General features: G+C 47.2%; 1 protein-coding gene across 1 annotated transcript in view; it reads left to right on the top strand.

Annotated features, from left to right (window-relative positions):
* FXN (frataxin) overlaps positions 1–22,117 on the top strand; it is a 68,192-nt gene that overhangs the window by 19,794 nt on the left and 26,281 nt on the right. Inside the window, exon 2 of the mRNA XM_069763717.1 lies at positions 8,399–8,490. Coding sequence (XP_069619818.1) covers positions 8,399–8,490 — 92 coding nt within the window. The remainder of the gene's footprint in view (positions 1–8,398; positions 8,491–22,117) is intronic.

Genomic DNA, 22,117 nt, shown 5'->3' with positions numbered 1-22,117 from the left:
GCTGCCTGCTGGGTATATACTAGTACTACAGCTCAGTCCTGTGTGCTCTCACTGTGTAATATACACACCACTGATTGCTCCTAGTCTGTGTATACAGCGCTGCCTGCTGTGTATATACCTAGTACTACAGCTCAGCCCTGTGTGTGCCCTCACTGTGTACTATACACACCACTGATTGCTCCTAGTCTGTGTATACAGCGCTGCCTGCTGTGTATATGCCTAGTACTACAGCTCAGTCCTGTGTGCTCTCACTGTGTAATATACACACCACTGATTGCTCCTAGTCTGTGTATACAGTGCTGCCTGCTGGGTATATACCTAGTACTACAGCTCAGCCCTGTGTGCTCTCACTGTGTAATATACACACCACTGATTGCTCATAGTCTGTGTATACAGCGCTGCCTGCTGTGTATATACCTAGTACTACAGCTCAGTCCTGTGTGCTCTCACTGTGTAATATACACACCACTGATTGCTCCTAGTCTGTGTATACAGTGCTGCCTGCTGGGTATATACCTAGTACTACAGCTCAGCCCTGTGTGCTCTCACTGTGTAATATACACACCACTGATTGCTCCTAGTCTGTGTATACAGCGCTGCCTGCTGTGTATATACCTAGTACTACAGCTCAGCCCTGTGTGCTCTCACTGTGTAATATACACACCACTGATTGCTCCTAGTCTGTGTATACAGCGCTGCCTGCTGTGTATATACCTAGTACTACAGCTCAGCCCTGTGTGTGCTCTCACTGTGTAATATACACACCACTGATTGCTCCTAGTCTGTGTATACAGTGCTGCCTGCTGGGTATATACCTAGTACTACAGCTCAGCCCTGTGTGCTCTCACTGTGTAATATACACACCACTGATTGCTCCTAGTCTGTGTATACAGCGCTGCCTGCTGTGTATATACCTAGTACTACAGCTCAGCCCTGTGTGTGCTCTCACTGTGTAATATACACACCACTGATTGCTCCTAGTCTGTGTATACAGCGCTGCCTGCTGTGTATATACCTAGTACTACAGCTCAGTCCTGTGTGCTCTCACTGTGTAATATACACACCACTGATTGCTCCTAGTCTGTGTATACAGCGCTGCCTGCTGTGTATATACCTAGTACTACAGCTCAGCCCTGTGTGTGCTCTCACTGTGTAATATACACACCACTGATTGCTCCTAGTCTGTGTATACAGCGCTGCCTGCTGTGTATATACCTAGTACTACAGCTCAGCCCTGTGTGTGCTCTCACTGTGTACTATACACACCACTGATTGCTCCTAGTCTGTGTATACAGCGCTGCCTGCTGTGTATATGCCTTGTACTACAGCTCAGTCCTGTGTGCTCTCACTGTGTAATATACACACCACTGATTGCTCCTAGTCTGTGTATACAGTGCTGCCTGCTGGGTATATACCTAGTACTACAGCTCAGCCCTGTGTGCTCTCACTGTATAATATACACACCACTGATTGCTCCTAGTCTGTGTATACAGCGCTGCCTGCTGTGTATATACCTAGTACTACAGCTCAGCCCTGTGTGCTCTCACTGTGTAATATACACACCACTGATTGCTCCTAGTCTGTGTATACAGCGCTGCCTGCTGTGTATATACCTAGTACTACAGCTCAGCCCTGTGTGTGCTCTCACTGTGTAATATACACACCACTGATTGCTCCTAGTCTGTGTATACAGTGCTGCCTGCTGGGTATATACCTAGTACTACAGCTCAGCCCTGTGTGCTCTCACTGTGTAATATACACACCACTGATTGCTCCTAGTCTGTGTATACAGCGCTGCCTGCTGTGTATATACCTAGTACTACAGCTCAGCCCTGTGTGTGCTCTCACTGTGTAATATACACACCACTGATTGCTCCTAGTCTGTGTATACAGTGCTGCCTGCTGGGTATATACCTAGTACTACAGCTCAGCCCTGTGTGCTCTCACTGTGTAATATACACACCACTGATTGCTCCTAGTCTGTGTATACAGCGCTGCCTGCTGTGTATATGCCTAGTACTACAGCTCAGTCCTGTGTGCTCTCACTGTGTAATATACACACCACTGATTGCTCCTAGTCTGTGTATACAGCGCTGCCTGCTGTGTATATACCTAGTACTACAGCTCAGCCCTGTGTGTGCTCTCACTGTGTACTATACACACCACTGATTGCTCCTAGTCTGTGTATACAGCGCTGCCTGCTGTGTATATGCCTAGTACTACAGCTCAGTCCTGTGTGCTCTCACTGTGTAATATACACACCACTGATTGCTCCTAGTCTGTGTATACAGTGCTGCCTGCTGGGTATATACCTAGTACTACAGCTCAGCCCTGTGTGTGCTCTCACTGTGTACTATACACACCACTGATTGCTCCTAGTCTGTGTATACAGTGCTGCCTGCTGGGTATATACCTAGTACTACAGCTCAGCCCTGTGTGCTCTCACTGTGTAATATACAGGCACCACTGATTGCTCCTAGTCTGTGTATACAGCGCTGCCTGCTGTGTATATACCTAGTACTACAGCTCAGCCCTGTGTGTGCTCTCACTGTGTAATATACAGGCACCACTGATTGCTCCTAGTCTGTGTATACAGCGCTGCCTGCTGGGTATATACCTAGTACTACAGCTCAGCCCTGTGTGCTCTCACTGTGTACTATACACACCACTGATTGCTCCTAGTCTGTGTATACAGCGCTGCCTGCTGTGTATATACCTAGTACTACAGCTCAGCCCTGTGTGCTCTCACTGTGTAATATACAGGCACCACTGATTGCTCCTAGTCTGTGTATACAGCGCTGCCTGCTGTGTATATACCTAGTACTACAGCTCAGCCCTGTGTGTGCTCTCACTGTGTAATATACAGGCACCACTGATTGCTCCTAGTCTGTGTATACAGCGCTGCCTGCTGTGTATATACTAGTACTACAGCTCAGCCCTGTGTGTGCTCTCACTGTGTAATACACAGGCACCACTGATTGCTCCTAGGCTGTGTATACAGTGCTGCCTGCTGTGTATATACCTAGTACTACAGCTCAGCCCTGTGTGTGCTCTCACTGTGTAATATACAGGCACCACTGATTGCTCCTAGTCTGTGTATACAGCGCTGCCTGCTGTGTATATACTAGTACTACAGCTCAGCCCTGTGTGTGCTCTCACTGTGTAATACACAGGCACCACTGATTGCTCCTAGTCTGTGTATACAGTTCTGCCTGCTGTGTATATGCCTAGTACTACAGCTACAGCTTACAGCCAATGCAAACTCAAAAGTCATTATCTCAGTAAATTAGAACAATTCCCGAAATACCAATGAAAACACTTCCTAAGCATTTAAAAAGGTCCCTTAGTCTGTTTCAGTAGGCTCCACAATCATGGCGAAGACTGCTGAATTGACTGATGTCCAGAAGGCAGTCATTGACACACTCCACAAGGAGGATAAGCCACAAAAGATCATTGCTAAAGAAGCTGGCTGTTCAGAGTGCTGTATCCAAGCATATTAATGTAAAAGTGATTGGAAGGAAAAATTGTGGTACTACAGCTCAGCCCTGTGTGTGCTCTCACTGTGTACTATACACACCACTGATTGCTCCTAGTCTGTGTATACAGCGCTGCCTGCTGTGTATATACCTAGTACTACAGCTCAGCCCTGTGTGCTCTCACTGTGTAATATACACACCACTGATTGCTCCTAGTCTGTGTATACAGTGCTGCCTGCTGGGTATATACCTAGTACTACAGCTCAGCCCTGTGTGTGCTCTCACTGTGTACTATACACACCACTGATTGCTCCTAGTCTGTGTATACAGCGCTGCCTGCTGTGTATATACCTAGTACTACAGCTCAGCCCTGTGTGCTCTCACTGTGTAATATACAGGCACCACTGATTGCTCCTAGTCTGTGTATACAGCGCTGCCTGCTGGGTATATACTAGTACTACAGCTCAGTCCTGTGTGCTCTCACTGTGTAATATACACACCACTGATTGCTCCTAATCTGTGTATACAGTGCTGCCTGCTGTGTATATACCTAGTACTACAGCTCAGCCCTGTGTGTGCTCTCACTGTGTACTATACACACCACTGATTGCTCCTAGTCTGTGTATACAGCGCTGCCTGCTGTGTATATGCCTAGTACTACAGCTCAGTCCTGTGTGCTCTCACTGTGTAATATACACACCACTGATTGCTCCTAGTCTGTGTATACAGCGCTGCCTGCTGGGTATATACCTAGTACTACAGCTCAGCCCTGTGTGCTCTCACTGTGTAATATACAGGCACCACTGATTGCTCCTAGTCTGTGTATACAGCGCTGCCTGCTGTGTATATACCTAGTACTACAGCTCAGCCCTGTGTGTGCTCTCACTGTGTAATATACAGGCACCACTGATTGCTCCTAGTCTGTGTATACAGCGCTGCCTGCTGGGTATATACCTAGTACTACAGCTCAGCCCTGTGTGCTCTCACTGTGTACTATACACACCACTGATTGCTCCTAGTCTGTGTATACAGCGCTGCCTGCTGTGTATATACCTAGTACTACAGCTCAGCCCTGTGTGCTCTCACTGTGTAATATACAGGCACCACTGATTGCTCCTAGTCTGTGTATACAGCGCTGCCTGCTGTGTATATACCTAGTACTACAGCTCAGCCCTGTGTGTGCTCTCACTGTGTAATATACAGGCACCACTGATTGCTCCTAGTCTGTGTATACAGCGCTGCCTGCTGGGTATATACCTAGTACTACAGCTCAGCCCTGTGTGCTCTCACTGTGTACTATACACACCTCTGATTGCTCCTAGTCTGTGTATACAGCGCTGCCTGCTGTGTATATACCTAGTACTACAGCTCAGCCCTGTGTGTGCTCTCACTGTGTAATATACAGACACCACTGATTGCTCCTAGTCTGTGTATACAGCGCTGCCTGCTGTGTATATACCTAGTACTACAGCTCAGCCCTGTGTGCTCTCACTGTGTAATATACAGGCACCACTGATTGCTCCTAGTCTGTGTATACAGCGCTGCCTGCTGTGTATATACCTAGTACTACAGCTCAGCCCTGTGTGCTCTCACTGTGTAATATACACACCACTGATTGCTCCTAGTCTGTGTATACAGCGCTGCCTGCTGTGTATATACTAGTACTACAGCTCAGCCCTGTGTGCTCTCACTGTGTAATATACACACCACTGATTGCTCCTAGTCTGTGTATACAGCGCTGCCTGCTGTGTATATGCCTAGTACTACAGCTCAGCCCTGTGTGTGCTCTCACTGTGTAATATACAGGCACCACTGATTGCTCCTAGGCTGTGTATACAGTGCTGCCTGCTGTGTATATACCTAGTACTACAGCTCAGCCCTGTGTGCTCTCACTGTGTAATACACAGGCACCACTGATTGCTCCTAGGCTGTGTATACAGTGCTGCCTGCTGTGTATATACCTAGTACTACAGCTCAGCCCTGTGTGCTCTCACTGTGTAATATACAGGCACCACTGATTGCTCCTAGGCTGTGTATACAGCGCTGCCTGCTGTGTATATACCTAGTACTACAGCTCAGCCCTGTGTGTGCTCTCACTGTGTAATACACAGGCACCACTGATTGCTCCTAGGCTGTGTATACAGTGCTGCCTGCTGTGTATATACCTAGTACTACAGCTCAGCCCTGTGTGTGCTCTCACTGTGTAATACACAGGCACCACTGATTGCTCCTAGTCTGTGTATACAGTTCTGCCTGCTGTGTATATGCCTAGTACTACAGCTACAGCTTACAGCCAATGCAAACTTAAAAGTCATTATCTCAGTAAATTAGAACAATTCCCGAAATACCAATGAAAACACTTCCTAAGCATTTAAAAAGGTCCCTTAGTCTGTTTCAGTAGGCTCCACAATCATGGCGAAGACTGCTGAATTGACTGATGTCCAGAAGGCAGTCATTGACACACTCCACAAGGAGGATAAGCCACAAAAGATCATTGCTAAAGAAGCTGGCTGTTCAGAGTGCTGTATCCAAGCATATTAATGTAAAAGTGATTGGAAGGAAAAATTGTGGTAGAAAAAGGTGCACAAGCAACAGGGATAACCGCAGCCTTTAAAGGATTGTTAATAAAAGGCCATGCAAACATTTTGGGGAGATTCACTAGGAGTGGACTGCTGCTGGAGTCATTACTTCAAGAGCCACCACACACAGACATATCCAGGACATGGCTACAAGTGTCGTATTCCCTGTGTCAAGCCACTCATGACCAATAGACAAAGCCAGAAGCATCTTACCTGAGTCAAGGACAAAAAGAACTGGACTGTTGCTCAGTGGTCCAAGGTCTTGTTTTCAGATGAAAGTAAACTTTGCTTTTCATTTGGAAATCAAGGTCCCAGAGTCTGGAGGAAGAGTGGAGAGGAACACAATCCAAGCTGCTTGAGGTCTAGTGTGAAGTTTCTACAATCAGTGATGGTTTGGGGAGCCATGTCACCTGCTGGAGGTCCACTGTGTTTTATCAAGACCAAAGTCAGCTCAACCATCTACCAGGAAATTTTAAAGCAAGCTTTTTGGAGATGGAAATTACATTCTCCAGCAGGACTTGGCACCTGTCCCTGCTTCCAAAGTACCAATACCTGATTTAAAAACAACAGTATCACTGTGCTTGATTGGCTAGCAAACTTGCCTGACCTTAACTCCATAAAGAATCTATGGGGTATTGTCAAGAGGAAGATGAGATGCCAGACCCAACAATGCAGATGAGCTGAAGGCTGCTATCAAAGCAACCTGGGCTGCCATAACACCTCAGCAGTGCCACAGGCTGATCGCCTGCATGGCATGCTACATTGATGTAGTAACTGATGCAAAAGAAGCCCCGAACAAGTATTGAGTGCATTTACTGAACATACATTTTAGTAGGCCAACATTTTGGATTTCAAAATCATTTTTCAAGCTGGTGTTATAAAGTATTCTAATGTAAGCCATAATCATCAACATTAACAGAAATAAACACTTGACATACATCACGCTGTTTGTAATGACTCTATCATATGAGTTTCACTTTTTGTTTTGAAGAGCTGAAATTAACTTTTTGATGATATTCTAATTTACAGAGATGCATTTGTATGTTCCAACACTATAGATAGAGACAAACACCTTGACGGCCTCAAAGACCTTTTTTGATTGAAGGCTACCATCCAAGAACAATTGAAAAACAGATTTCAAGAGCCACCAGAATGCCAAGGAATTATCCTCTACATTACAAAACTAAGCAAGAAAGCATCTGGGTGTCTCTAGTAGTCACATACAGTCCAAATCTGGAGGGAAAAACTTAGAACAAGGATGAATTCTTATCACCATGTAATAAAAGAATAGATCTACTTGTGGCCAAACATTTTTGTATCCCTGACCACAACATAATGGACATTAAGTTACTGGTATTAAAAGGTTATTTCAAATCTCAAAGACAGAAAATTTTAGGAGTAAAAAGTTATGACAAGCTTTACACACTCAGTTCAGGAATGAATGTGTCGCATGGATTTATGTCTTTCTATACCATCTATAGGTATAGAGTTTGATCCCTCTTTAATCTCTGAAGAGACAATTTGCATATTTCCCAGAGGAGCATTGTGGTTTAAAAGTCTCCTCATCTCGTCATCCTTAACATGTCACTATCCACAAGGAGAAATGTTACCCGTTGGATCCCAGTCAGACGCCTCTCACACAGCCAAACCAGATCTCACACTTTGCACTGAGTGATAGTACCCCAAAACAGTGTCTGCAAATTGACATTTGTGGTTTTGACATTTGAATCACTGGACTATAAAACTTTAACACTCCTTATCTATGAACTGTTCCAATATTTATGGCCTCTAGTGTTTCTCCCTCTCCCATATTGATAGTTCTGCTTCATGTCACTTGTCTTATCTATTGCATTATTCCAGTGTCCTGTAAAGCGTAAATGTGACTTTTCAGATTTTGTTATACTGTGCCTGATCAAGAGACCTGACTAGTCTCAAAAGTTTGCAATTTGTTACCATCTTTTTAGTTAGCCATTATAAGGTATCAACCACTGAGGACTCTCAAAACCTAATATTATTCTATCTACTGGGTAACAAGTTGCAAAGATGTTTTTCGTGCATATACCTAGTACTACAGTTCAGCCATCTGGCAGTGTCCAGTTGAGTGATCTCTCACTATGTAATATACAGCTGTAGTGTACAGACACCACTGATTTCTGCTTGTATTGAAGAACTGAAATAAATTAACTTAATCAACATTTTTCTGACACATCTGATTGTAGTAACAAAAAAGTGTCGTCTGCAAATTTAATTTACATTTTTAAATAGGCCGTCAATTGTAACTTCATAACCACAGAAATGAATGTAAAGTGGAAAACATGACTTACAATTTTTTTTTCTTTTTAGAGTCGGATATGTTCACACCCACCGGTACAAGCCATCCACAACAACGTTTTACTAGCTGTAAGCAGAACCACAGGGACACTGACAAGTACCAGGTACAGTGAATTTGGGGTTTCTTTTCGTGGTGTCCCTAAATTAATTTGAAGAAGGTCTGTCTAAAGGGAACCTGTCACCAGAAATAATGCTGTTAACCTGCAGATATGGGGTTAATCTGCAGGTTAACAGCGTTATGATCTTTTCAGGCACCTGTACGCAGCCTCATGCAACGGGAATAAAATGATCTTTTTTTTTTTTTTCTCTCCACCAGCATTCGGTACTCAGTCTTGGGGCGGGCCCGGTTCGGTCACGCTCTGAGAATACAGAGCGGCCGCTGTAACCGTGCCCCCGACCATGACTGACACACCCTCTACTTCGAGGCCGGCTGTCAGTCAGGACTGAGGGCGCGGTTACAGCGGCTGCTCTGTATACTCAGAGCAGTGAGTGAGCCAGCGTGGCCTCCTTGAATGAAAACCAAATGCTGGTGGGGAGAATAAAGTTCATTTATTCGGATTCCCATGACAGCACTACGAGAGAGGGGATCCGCCCTTCAGGAACAGGAAACCTACAGATACAAAAGGGCGGTACCTCTCCCTATGCATCAGTTGGTTTCCTGTTCCTGGAGGGACAGGATCCTACAGATTTCATCTCGTAAGGAGCCCAGGCCGGCCGGTCGAATCTGGTAGCGGGGGGGTCTCCTACCTCGACCGGTGCGGAGAGTCCTGGAGACGCCACGGTGGTCCAGGCTGGATTGCACGTCAGTGGCGTTGGCAGCAGGGAGCAGGGTCCGGAGGATTCCTTGTCTCCAGAAGCCGGCGTTGGTAAGAGTTCTTTCCCCCCCCCCCCCCTGGGTCGGGCGGCGGCGGTGGGGTGCGGTGGTGTGGTTATGATAGAGCCTTACAGGGTTCCTTACAGGGTCAGATGACATTGAGTCCATTGGTTCTTGCATCTCTTAGATGGTGGCTAGAGGAAGACAATCTGTCAGCAGGAGTTCCCTGGGTGACACAGGTGACTCGGGTAATCACAACGGACGCCAGCCCCACGGGGTGGGGGGCACACATGGGTGACGTTGTAGTTCAGGGTCTATGGGACCCCCAAACGTCAGCCTCTTCCAATCAGGAGGAGTTGATGGCAATTGAATTCTCAATTAAGGAACTCCTCGTGTATCTACAGGGTCACCATGTCAAAATCCTCTCCGACAATCAGGTGGCAGTGGCCTACGTGAATCACCAAGGTGGAACACGCTCCGAGTCCCTGATGGAAATAGCAGACCGCCTGCTCCAGATAGCGGAAAACCATTTTCTATCTTTATCCGCAGTACATATAAAAGGGAAGGAAAATATAAGAGCAGACTTTCTGAGTCGAAACACCTTAAGACAAGGAGAATGGTCTCTGAACACAAAAATCTTCAACCAGATTGTCCGCAGGTGGGGTCATCCAGAGGTGGACTTATTTGCCAACAAGGACAACAGAAAAACAAGAAAATTCTGTTCCTTGAATCCCAGGGAATATCCGCTGGCAGTGGATGCCTTCCTGATCAGATGGGATTTCCGGTTGGCTTATGCGTTCCCCCCGCTAAGCCTGATACCTCTGGTGGTCAGAAAGATAAGGGAGGATCAAGCGAGAATCATACTGATCGCTCCATTCTGGCCCCGAAGGGCTTGGTTTTCCTGGCTCAGAACCATGTCTGTGGAAGACCCCTGAGTACTGCCGGACATTCCGGACTTACTCCATCAAGGTCCGATCAACCATCCACAAGTGAAGGGTCTCCATTTGACGGCATGGTCTTTGAGAGGTCACTGTTAAAAAACAGAGGTTTTTCTCCAAATCTCATTGATACCCTTATGAAGAGTAGGAAACTCATAACAACTAAGATCTACGCTAGAACTTGGAGGAAGTTTTTGGCCTCTTCAAAATTTGACATTGAAGAGGGTATACCAATCAACCAGATTCTAGAATTCCTGCAGAGAGGGCTAGAGCTAAATCTATCCACGAGTACGCTAAAAGTACAAGTCTCAGCCCTAGGGGCCCTATTTTCTTGTAACATTGCGGGCAATTATTGGGTATCAAGGTTCATCAAAGCAGCTAGTAGATCCAGACCTATACACAGGAATAGGTCAATGCCTTGGGATCTCAACCTAGTCCTCTCAGCCTTGACTAAAGAACCGTTTGAGCCTTTACATTCAGCCTCACTTAAATTACTATCCCTCAAAACAGCATTTTTGGTGGCAATTACATCTGCTCGTAGGGTTGGAGACATACAGGCTCTTTCTAGGCTGTCCCCTTATACAGAGTTTCTACAGGACAGAGTAGTCCTCAGACCAGATCCAGCTTATTTACCAAAAGTGGCCTCAGATTTTCACAGATCTCAGGAGATAGTGTTACCGTCATTTCTCCCTAATCCTTCTAATTCCAAAGAGGAGTTACTCCATACATTAGATGTTAGGAGATGTCTATTAGAATATATATCAGTCACTGATGCTTGGAAGAGAGAGGATGCGTTGTTTCTATTCTTCCAAGGTCCCAGGAAAGGTCTTAGAGTTTCAAAGTACACGCTAGCGAAGTGGATTAGGGAGGCTATCTCTCTGGCTTATACTGCAGGTGGAGGTCCAGCTCCGCAGAATCTGAGGGCACATTCCACCCGCGCCATGGCTGCATCCTGGGCTGAAAGATCTGGAGTGTCGATCGACCAGATATGTAAGGCAGCTACGTGGTCATCCCCTTCCACCTTTTTCAAGCACTATAGGTTGGACTTGGGGTTCTCTTCTGATCTCACCTTCGGGTTAAGGGTGCTGCAGGCTATAGTCCCTCCCTAAGGTAGTTTACATCTCTGTAATTCTCTCGTAGTGCTGTCATGGGAATCCGAATAAAGCATTAAGCTACTTACTGGTAGCGGCATTTTTCGGAGGCCCATGACAGCACCCTTAGTTCCCTCCCTATTCACGTGGGGGTTGCACTTCCTATAGTATATATAATGAAATAGGTAGATTTCACGTGTGGTATATAGTTCAATATGATGGATTATTTTTGTACATAAACTGTATATATTGTATATTTGTGTGCTACTAACCGCGGTAGTCCTCTCAGGCTCTGAAATACAACTGATGCATAGGGAGAGGTACCGCCCTTTTGTATCTGTAGGTTTCCTGTTCCTGAAGGGCGGATCCCCTCTCTCGTAGTGCTGTCATGGGCCTCCGAAAAATGCCGCTACCAGTAAGTAGCTTAATGCTTTCTCCTTCGCCTCATTGGGTGACACAGACCGTGGGGTGTATGTTGCTGCCACCAGGAGGCTGACACTAAGTGATACAAAGAAACTCAGCTCCTCCCCTGCAGTATACACCCTCCTGCTGGCTCTCAGCTAACCAGTTCTTGCTTAGTGTCCGTAGGAGGCACACGGACGGGTCTGCTATTCAGACCCAAAACTCTTTATTTTATTTTTAGATTTTACATTTTTGATTTTACCTTTTTACAACGGACGAAGGGGCGACGGATCCTTTCAAGGCTCCGATCACCCCGAACCATCAACCGGCGAGCACGGAGAGTGTCGCCTCTCCGTATCCTCTCCTGCGAAGTGGGATGCCCCGCCTGAGCTGATTCTTAGGGGCGACGGGTCCCTTCAAGGGCACCGATCTCCCCGCACCCTGTACGGACGAGCACATGGGAGTGTCGCCTCCACATACCCTCTTCCCCAGCCAGGCCTATTGCCGGACATTCAGCCCTGTCCCATCCTAGGTGATTACCTTTTGGATGTACAGAGGCCTACCTCGTGGCGTCCAAGCAGCCCCCACTGCACCACTATTGAAAGCGGATGGTACAAGGAGGCGGATGGTTCCTCTCTACCTCCCTGCTAAAGGTACGATGGATTGAGGGCTTTTCTTTATCCCTGCACCGTCCGAACAGCAGAGGATATCTTCTACTTTTCTGACCTGCTGAACAAAGCTGCATGCTCTGCCTTCGGCAGCCTCCTTGGTAAGTGCCGGGACTCGAGCGGCTGGAGGGCTCTGCGCAAGTGGCATTTTTTTCCCCCTTGTTTTGCAGCAGCAAGTCGTTTTTCCCTTTTTTTTCCCCCCATTCAGCGCCGGCTGGGTCCAAAAATTTAGCCCCGGTTTCGGGTTTGTGTAGGCTGCAACTCGGTACCTCAGCCCATGCTAGGCTGTGCTTCATGGCTCCGCCCCCCTATTCAGGCGCTTCTCATTCAGGACGAGAACTCTCGCAGCATATTCTCGGCGGCCATCTTCATCCTCCTGCCGTTTCCAGACACGAGCTGTAAACATCCGGAAGCGGCTGCTGAATCGCATCGGCGGTATTCAGCGCTGAAGACAGCGGGGGACTCAGGATCCGGGTAAGGAGACAGCGCTCCATCCCTCCCCGCACTCCTCCCCCCGCACGCACCCCGGCAGCATAAAGGCTATGACCAGTATTCCCTGGTCTTTAAAGGCACACGACCAGCGTTCCTTGTCTTTAAGGCATACGACCAGCAATCTCTGGTCTAAAAGGCACATGTCCAGCATTCCCTGGTCTTAAAGGCTCATGTCACTGGGCTTATAGGTACATGTCCAGCATTCCCGGGTTTTTAAAAGACACATGAACAGCATTCCCTGGTCTTAAAGGTTCCCTAGTTTAAAAGGGCACACGACCAGCATTCACTGGTTTTAAAGGCATGACAAGCCTGAAGCCGGTCACCTTTCCCAGAGTACCTAGTTCAATTGAGCTCAGGAGCCCTCCGCCGCTGCCGATCCCAGCTCTTCCCAGAGTACCTAGTTCCCCTCAAGGGGCTTCACCACTGATGCAATCCATGGCTTCTCTGACTACGAGATTGAACCCTCTGTGGTTTGAAGTGCTCGCAAGACCAATATACACGGATCCTCCCCTACATGGGAACCTTAGGCTAGCAGGGGCCACATGTATTCTAGAAACGGAACAAGACTCCGCATATGAATCAGAAGTTGCCTTAGATCTGGACTCGCCAGAGCCTCAAAACAAGATGGATTCGCCTATTTAGGCCATCAACCAATCTCTGTAGATTGACAAGGACTACGGTCCTGCTCTAGATTACACAGGGTCCCTCAAAACGGAAGCTAAACCCTTAGTAGTGCATTTGCCATTTTCCTGGACAGCGAGCGTCCAGATAAGCGATTCACTGCCGAGCACCATGGCAGCACAGTCAAACACGCTGGTGTTTTTTTTTTTTTTTTTGCAGCATGGGAGTCCATGGTTCCAGTCCCACCATGAGCATTTGCGAATGGGCTTGCTCTAGAAGCCGAACCCGCTTCAAGCGCGGTATCAGCAATATGCAAACACTGCGACATGAGATGTCTTGCTTGGTCTGATTTTTTTTTTTTTTTTTTTTTTTTAAAGGCGACGGGTCCTTCAAAGGACACCGATCTCCTAACACCATCATCATACAAGCGCATGGAGTGTCGCCTCCATGTATACTTTTCTACTGTCGGGCCTAATGCCAACCCGGTCCACCCGGGGACTTGACCTCCGTGGATGTACAGATGCCCTCCTTTTTGACGTCCGAGCAGTCCCCCTCTGCATCCCCACTATTTAGCGGATGATGCAAGGATGCTGACAATCCCTCTCCACTTCCCTGTTAAGAGGATAGTTGATCGAGGGTTCATCCGTTCAAAGACGGCAGCGACTCAAGATATGGTTAATTCCTCACCTGCTGGTTGCAGCCACGCACTAAGCCACCTGACAGCCTAACTCCTGTGGTATACCTGCCAGTATCCCTGCCCGATGGATCACCTTTTTTAAAAAATACCACGGACTGTCAGACAATCTGACTCGTTCCGTCTTGCGGCCTCGATTTCAGCGCTCTACCTTTCCTTAGCCGCTGCATATGTTGCCAGCGCAATGGTCTCCTGGTGGGAGCCCCTAGCTTCTTTGATTCAGAACAATAACAGAAAAAATGGAGTAGTGTCCGCAACACATAGGAGCCTCCTATGTAAATGTGCTATAGACCTCACCACAAGGTGTTTGGTCTATGTAGCATTTGTTACAGATGTTTAGGGTATGTGCACACGTATTCTTGGCCACTGCGGATTTTTCCGCAGCAGATTTGATAAATCTACAGGGCAAAAACGCTGCGTATTTACTGCGATTTTTCACTGCGGTTTTCCATAGGGACAGCTGTAAAACCGCTGCGGAATCCGCAGAAAGAAGTGACATGCTGCGGAATGTAAACCGCTGCGTTTCCGCGCGTTTTTTTTCCGCAGCATGTGCACAGCGTTTTTGGTTTCCCATAGGTTTACATTGAACTGTAAACTCATGGGAAACTGCTGCGGATTTGCAGCTGCAGAAATGCTGCGGATCCACAGCAAAATCCGCATCGTGTGCACATACACTTACAGTGTTGGTCTAGATTTGTTTGACTCAAAACAGTAACCTTTTTCCGGAGACATTAAAGCTGGCCAACTAAATTTCTGGGGCGAGAAACTTTGCGGTTCGCCTCTCTGAATGCGGCTAGTTACGTGGCGCTGTCTGCAGCGAATGCCATTTTATTCAGAAGCGCTTCATGGCTCAGAGAACGGAAGCACATACTCCACGTTTAAAAAAAAAAAAAAAAAAAGAAAAAAAAATCTGACATCACTCACTTACAGAGTGGTCGCTTATTCCATGAGAAGCTGGGGGCGTTCTTCAAGCAGGAACAAAGGATCGCAGATATCCTATAGACCCAACCAGCAGTGGAAGGGTTGTCAAGGACAGTCTAGATCTGGGGGATCTTGGTCCCAAAAAAAAGGGGACCGAAAAGTAAGACCTATCCTGGACCTCAAACTTCTAACAAGCTTCACAATGTCCTCTTTCTTCAGATGGAGTTCCTCCACTCGCCCATCACTTCAATGGGAAAAGGGTGGAGTTTCTGGCATCTATCGACATTCGGGATGCTCCCCTTCACATTACTAATTTCCTCTTTCCAAAAATTCCTTTGCTTTTCCATTCGCACACACCATTTTCTCCTTCGCCTCATTGGGGGACACAGGACTGTGGGTGTATGCTTCTGCAGCCAGGAGGCTGACACTAAGTAAACTTGAAAAGAAAAACCTTCCCACCCCCCCACCCCCCGCCGGCTCCCCAGCAATCCCTCCGGCTCCTGCCCCTCAAGCAGATTCTGGGGCAGTTCCGCCGGAATGGGTCACGTCCTTGTCGCAATCCATGGCATCCCTTACTGAAGCAATCAAATCCCTTCAGACCCCAGCGGTCAGGGCCAGCAGTCCATCTGTCTTAGAAAGGGCCTCGGGGTTTCAGGAGCCTTCGGCCTGCAGGGGCCGCGCTCGCACTAAACAGACGCGTGGAAAGCGGATTCGCACAGCGTCGCCCAGGCCTTCAGGTGCTTCTGCATCCTGGAGCTCTGTATCATGTTCTCCTTCCCCTGCAGAGAGCGGGGAAGTTGACAGACTGAGTAAGAAGGGTCCCTTAATTTTGAGAGTCCTGGATTTCAGGAGTCGGTAGATAGCCTCATTGAGGCTGTCAATCAGTCCCTGGGGATAGAGGACAAGCTCGGCTCATCCTCAGATCATAATGTCTCATGTAAGTGGGCCAAACAGGCCCATAGGGTGTTTTCCTCTCACCCTGAATTTGAGGACCTGATTCGGCGTAACCGGGAGCACCTGGACAAGCGTTTTTCAGGGCAGAGGGCTCTGAAAGCTAGGTATCCCTTTGCTACTGAACTTTGTAGTAAATGGGCGGAAAATCCTGCTGTGGATCCTCCGGTGTTCCGTTTAGCCTCTAAGGCCGGCTTCACACTCAGCGTATGAAAATACGGTCCGTACATTACGGCCGTAATACGCTGAAAAGTCCCAAAAATAGTGGTCCGTAGCTCCTCCGTAGGCAGGGTGTGTCAGCGTTTTTTGCGCATGGCATCCTCCGTATGTAATCCGTATGGCATCCGTACTGCGTGGTTTTCTCGCAGGCTTGCAAAACCAACATACCGCTATAGAAGTGATCCATGTGTCCCAAAAAGAAAAAAAAAAAAAAAAAAATATATATATATATATATATATGTCAGTAGACACATATATGTATATATATTAATATTTTTTCCAGCGCTATACAGCTTGAAAGCCGGTAATTCAATTACCGGCTTTTTCTTTCTCCTTCCTAAAACCCGACATGATTTGAGACATGGTTTACATACAGTAAACCATGTCTTCTCTCCATTTTTTTGCAGATTCCACACTACTAATGTCAGTAGTGTGTATCTGCAAAATTTGGCCGTTCTAGCTCTTAAAATAAAGGGTTAAATGGCGGAAAAAATTGGCGTGGGCTCCCGCGCAATTTTCTCCGCCAGAGTAGTAAAGCCAGTGACTGAGGGCAGATATTAATAGCCTGGAGAGGGTCCACGGTTATTGGCCCCCCCCTGGCTAAAAATATCTGCCCCCAGCCACCCCAGAACAGGCACATCTGGAAGATGCGCCTATTCTGGCACTTGGCCACTCTCTTCCCATTCCCGTGTAGCGGTGGGATATGGGGTAATGAAGGGTTAATGCCACCTTGCTATTGTAAGGTGACATTAAGCCTAATTAATAATGGAGAGGCGTCAATTATGACACCTATCCATTATTAATCCAATTGTAGTAAAGGGTTAAATAAAACACAAACACATTATTTAAAATTATTTTAATGAAATAAAAACAATGGTTGTTGTAGTATTTTATTCTACGCCCAATCCAGTCACTGAAGACCCTCGTTCTGTGAAAGAGAAAACATAATAAACCAACAATATACTTACCCTCCGCAGATCTGTAACGTCCAACGATGTAAATCCTTCTGAAGGGGTTAAAACATTTTGCAGCAAGGAGTTCCGCTAATGCAGGCTGCTCCTTGCTGCAAAACCCCGGGGAATGAGGCTAAATATAGATCAATGATCTATATTTAGCTTCATTTGCGGTGAGGCGCCCTCTGCTGGATGTTCATAGATCGTGGGAACTTACCTAGAAAGCTCCCAGGCTTTCTAGGAAAGTTCCCACGATCTATGAACATCCAGCAGAGGGCGCCTCACCGCAAATGAAGCTAAATATACATCATTGATCTATATTTAGCCTCATTCCCCGGGGTTTTGCAGCAAGGAGCAGCCTGCATTAGCGGAACTCCTTGCTGCAAAATGTTTTAACCCCTTCAGAAGGATTTACATCGTTGGACGTTACAGATCTGCGGAGGGTAAGTATATTGTTGGTTTATTATGTTTTCTCTTTCACAGAACGAGGGTCTTCAGTGACTGGATTGGGCGTAGAATAAAATACTACAACAACCATTGTTTTTATTTCATTAAAATAATTTTAAATAATGTGTTTGTGTTTTATTTAACCCTTTACTACAATTGGATTAATAATGGATAGGTGTCATAATTGACGCCTCTCCATTATTAATTAGGCTTAATGTCACCTTACAATAGCAAGGTGGCATTAACCCTTCATTACCCCATATCCCACCGCTACACGGGAATGGGAAGAGAGTGGCCAAGTGCCAGAATAGGCGCATCTTCCAGATGTGCCTGTTCTGGGGTGGCTGGGGGCAGATATTTTTAGCCAGGGGGGGGCCAATAACCGTGGACCCTCTCCAGGCTATTAATATCTGCCCTCAGTCACTGGCTTTACTACTCTGGCGGAGAAAATTGCGCGGGAGCCCACGCCAATTTTTTCCGCCATTTAACCCTTTATTTTAAGAGCTAGAACGGCCAAATTTTGCAGATACACACTACTGACATTAGTAGTGTGGAATCTGCAAAAAAATGGAGAGAAGACATGGTTTACTGTATGTAAACCATGTCTCAAATCATGTCGGGTTTTAGGAAGGAGAAAGAAAAAGCCGGTAATTGAATTACCGGCTTTCAAGCTGTATAGCGCTGGAATAAATATTAATATATATACATATGTGTCTCACTGACACATATATATATATATACATACATACCTATTCTATGTGTACACATTTATTCTACCTATTCTACTGTAAGCTGGCACTGAATTACCGGCTTTTCTCTCTAACAGCGCTGCGTATTTCTCGCAAGTCACACTGCTTGTCCGTGTGTAATCCGTATTTTTCACGCTTCCATAGACTTTCATTGGCGTATTTCTTGCGCAGTACGGTGACAAACGCAGCATGCTGCGATTTTGTACGGCCGTAGAAAGCCGTATAATACTGATCAGTAAAATACGGCAGATAGGAGCAGGGGCATAGAGAATAATTGTGCCGTATTTTTTTGCGAGTTTTACGGACGTAGTTTCTGCGCTCTTACGTCCGTAAAACTCGCAAGTGTGAAGCCGGCCTAACACATTACTATCTCTCCCTAATGGCTCGGCAATTAAGGATCCTACGGATCGTCTTATAGAGAGCTTGGCTCGCTCCGTTTTCGAGGCTTCAAGTTCGGCACTTTTCCCTTCTTTCGCGGCAACTTGGGTTGCCAAGGCTATGATGTCTTGGTCAGAGTCTTTAACAAAGGCTCTTCAAGAAAGTGATTTGTCAGCCATATTGGCGGAAATGTCATCTCAGATAGCACTGGCTGGTAGTTATCTGATTAATGCATCCTTAGATGCTGCAGATTGTGCCTCTGCAGCTGCGGCTAATGCTATTGCTATTAGAAGGGCTCTCTGGTTAAGAACTTGGCGTGCTGACTTTACCTCTAAAAAATCGCTTACAACTCTACCGTATGAGGGAGGTCGCTTGTTCGGTGAAAAACTGGATCAGCTGATTTCGGATTCCACAGGAGGGAAGAGTAAGTTTCTTCCTCAGCAGAGGATTATACATCCTTTTTGCCGCCAATTTCAAGCCCGTTTCAGACCCTTTCGCAATGCTAGATGGGCCCCAGCATCGGGTTCTGCTGCGCAGGGTCGACCCAATCAGGACCGAGATGTTTGGATCCCTTATACGGCCAACCAGGGAGGAAGAATGCGTTCCCAGTCAACTAGATCCAGAGGATCTAGGACTCAAAGGTTTTTGGCCAAGTGACTGGAGGCCTCCTCGGAGTACCTCCAACAGAGTAGGCGGACGTCTACTTTTGTTTCACCAGGTCTGGCTTCAAGTGATCCATGACCGGTGGGTGGGAGAGCTCGAATCTTCAGGTTACAAGATAGAGCTGGTCCGTCTGCCTCCTCCCCGGTTCTTCCCATCCCGTCATCCCAGGTCCGAGTCCCTCTGACAAGACCTGTACAATTCCATAGAGTCCCTTCGTCTCAGCGGAGTCATTTCTACTGTTCCAAGGGAAGAAAGGTTTCAGGGCTTTTATCCTAATCTTTTTGTAGTACCCAAAAAGGACGGAACGGTAAGGCCTATCCTAGATCTAAAACTTTTAAACAGGTTTGTCCACGTTCGTCACTTTCGGATGGAATCGCTCCGGTCAGTCATCGCCTCACTGAAAAAGGGAGAGTTCTTGGCCTCAATAGACATTCAGGATGCCTATCTACATATTCCTATTTTTCCTCCTCATCAAAGATTTCTCCGGTTTGCCTTAAACAATCTGCACTTCCAGTTCACGGCTTTACCCTTCGGGCTGGCCTCCGCTCCCAGGGTGTTCACAAAAGTCATGGCAACTGTGGTGTCCATTCTGCACTCCTGGGGCATAGTTGTCTTGCCATACCTAGACGATCTGCTGATCGAAGGGTCGACTTTTCAATCTTGCAGGGAGAATGTCGGCTTCACTCTAGACACCCTTTCTCGTCTAGGCTGGCTAATAAATTTAAGGAAGTCATCCCTTCAACCATCTCGGAGGATCTCATTTCTAGGCATGATCTTCGACACCTCTCAAGCCCTATTAATCCTCCCCCAGGACAAAGTCCTAGCCCTTCGGTGGGAAGTGAGGAATCTTCAGCAACCGTACTCTCATACGATCCGATCCTGCATGAGGGTGTTAGGAAAGATGGTTGCAACTATAGAGGCAGTTCCATTTGCGCAGCTTCATCTTCGTCCTCTCCAACAAGCAATCCTAGCAGTGTAGAACAGAAATCCACTCTCCCTCAACCGCAGATTTCGGTTATCTCCCCAGGTCAGGCAGGCCCTCTCTTGGTGGCTAAACAGCTCATCCCTACTAAGGGGGAAGCCCTTTCTCCCAACCAATTGGATAGTGGTCACAATAGATGCCAGTCTCCTGGGTTGGGGAGCAGTATTCCTTCACCACACGGCTCAGGGGCGCTGGTCTCCTCAGGAATCAGCCCTCCCCATCAATCTCTTCGAGATTCGAGCAGTTCGGCTAGCCTTCCACCATCTTCTGGCAGGTCGCCCTGTCCGAATTCAATCGGACAACGCCACAGCTGTGGCCTACATAAATCACCAGGGGGGCACCCACAGCAAGGCAGCCATGCAGGAAGTAAAACAGATACTGTTCTGGGCAGAGAGAAATCACTCTGATTTCGGCAGTCCACATTCCAGGCGAAGAAAACTGGGCGGCAGATTTCCTAAGCCGTCAGGGTCTAGCTTCCGGGGAATGGTCTCTCCATCTCGAGGTATTTCTGCAGATATGCCATCGTTGGGGGACTCCGGACGTGGATCTAATGGCGCCCAAGGGCAATGCCAAGGTACCCAGATTTGTCTCTCGGTACCGAGATCCACAGGCAATCGCGGTAGATGCGCTAGTACTGTCTTGGAACCAATTTCATTTCCCTTATCTGTTCCTGCCTCTGGCACTGCTCCCGAGGGTAATCAAGAAAATCAAGTCAGAGAGAGTACCTGCTATTCTGATCGCCCCGGATTGGCCACGACGGACCTGGTATGCAGACCTGGTACAGCTTCTCGCCAGGGTTCCATGGCGGCTCCCCGATCGGCCAGATCTTCTATCTCAAGGGCCAATCTACCACCAGAACTCAGGGGTCCTACGTTTGACGGCCTGGCCGTTGAATCTTGGGTTTTAACTCTGGCAGGGTTCTCCCAAGAGGTAGCAAATACCATGATCAATGCACATAAGACTGTTTCGGACAGAATCTACCATCACACTTGGAAAGTTTTCCTTTCTTGGTGTAGAGAGCGTGGGCTGCCTTCTCTGTGTTTTTCCGTCCCAAACATTCTAGCCTTTCTTCAAGCAGGCCTGGATTCCGGGCTTGCTCCAAGTACTCTTAAAAGGCAGATCTCTGCCTTATCTGTCCTTTTTCAGCGCAGGATTGCTATTAACCATCAGGTCAAGACTTTTTTCCAGGGTGTCGCTCATAAGGTCCCTCCTTATAAGACTCCTTTGGAAGCTTGGGACCTTAATTTGGTCTTAAGGGCCTTGCAGGAGGCTCCCTTTGAGCCTCTTCAAGATATTTCCTTAACGCTCCTTTCTTGGAAAGTCATATTTTTAGTGGCCATAACCTTCATAAGGCGGATATCAGAGCTGGCAGCTCTCCATTTTTACGTTTTCATCAGGACAAGGTAGTGCTCAGACCAGCACCCTCTTTTTTGCCGAAGGTGGTTTCCTCATTCCACATTAATGAGGATATTGTTCTACCCTCTTTTTGTCCGGCGCCTACGCACCGTGTAGAAAAAGCTCTCCATACGTTGGATCTGGTAAGAGCACTGAGATACATTGCCCGAGCGGCTCCGTTTCGCCAGACAGATGCTCTGTTTGTCCTTCCGGAAGTTCGCAGGAAGGGTTGTGCGGCCTCAAAATCCACCCTGGCCAGGTGGATACGGGCTACCATTCAGGAGGCCTATCGCACCAAGGCAAGGGCATGATGGTTCCGGCTGGAATCAAGGCTCATTTCACTAGAGCAGTGG

This window comes from Ranitomeya imitator, chromosome 1, assembly GCF_032444005.1.
Source record: "Ranitomeya imitator isolate aRanImi1 chromosome 1, aRanImi1.pri, whole genome shotgun sequence".
NCBI classification, from domain to species: Eukaryota; Metazoa; Chordata; class Amphibia; order Anura; family Dendrobatidae; genus Ranitomeya; species Ranitomeya imitator.
The sequence above is the reverse complement of the archived record's forward strand: the minus strand, read 5'-3'. Positions and strand labels throughout refer to the sequence as shown.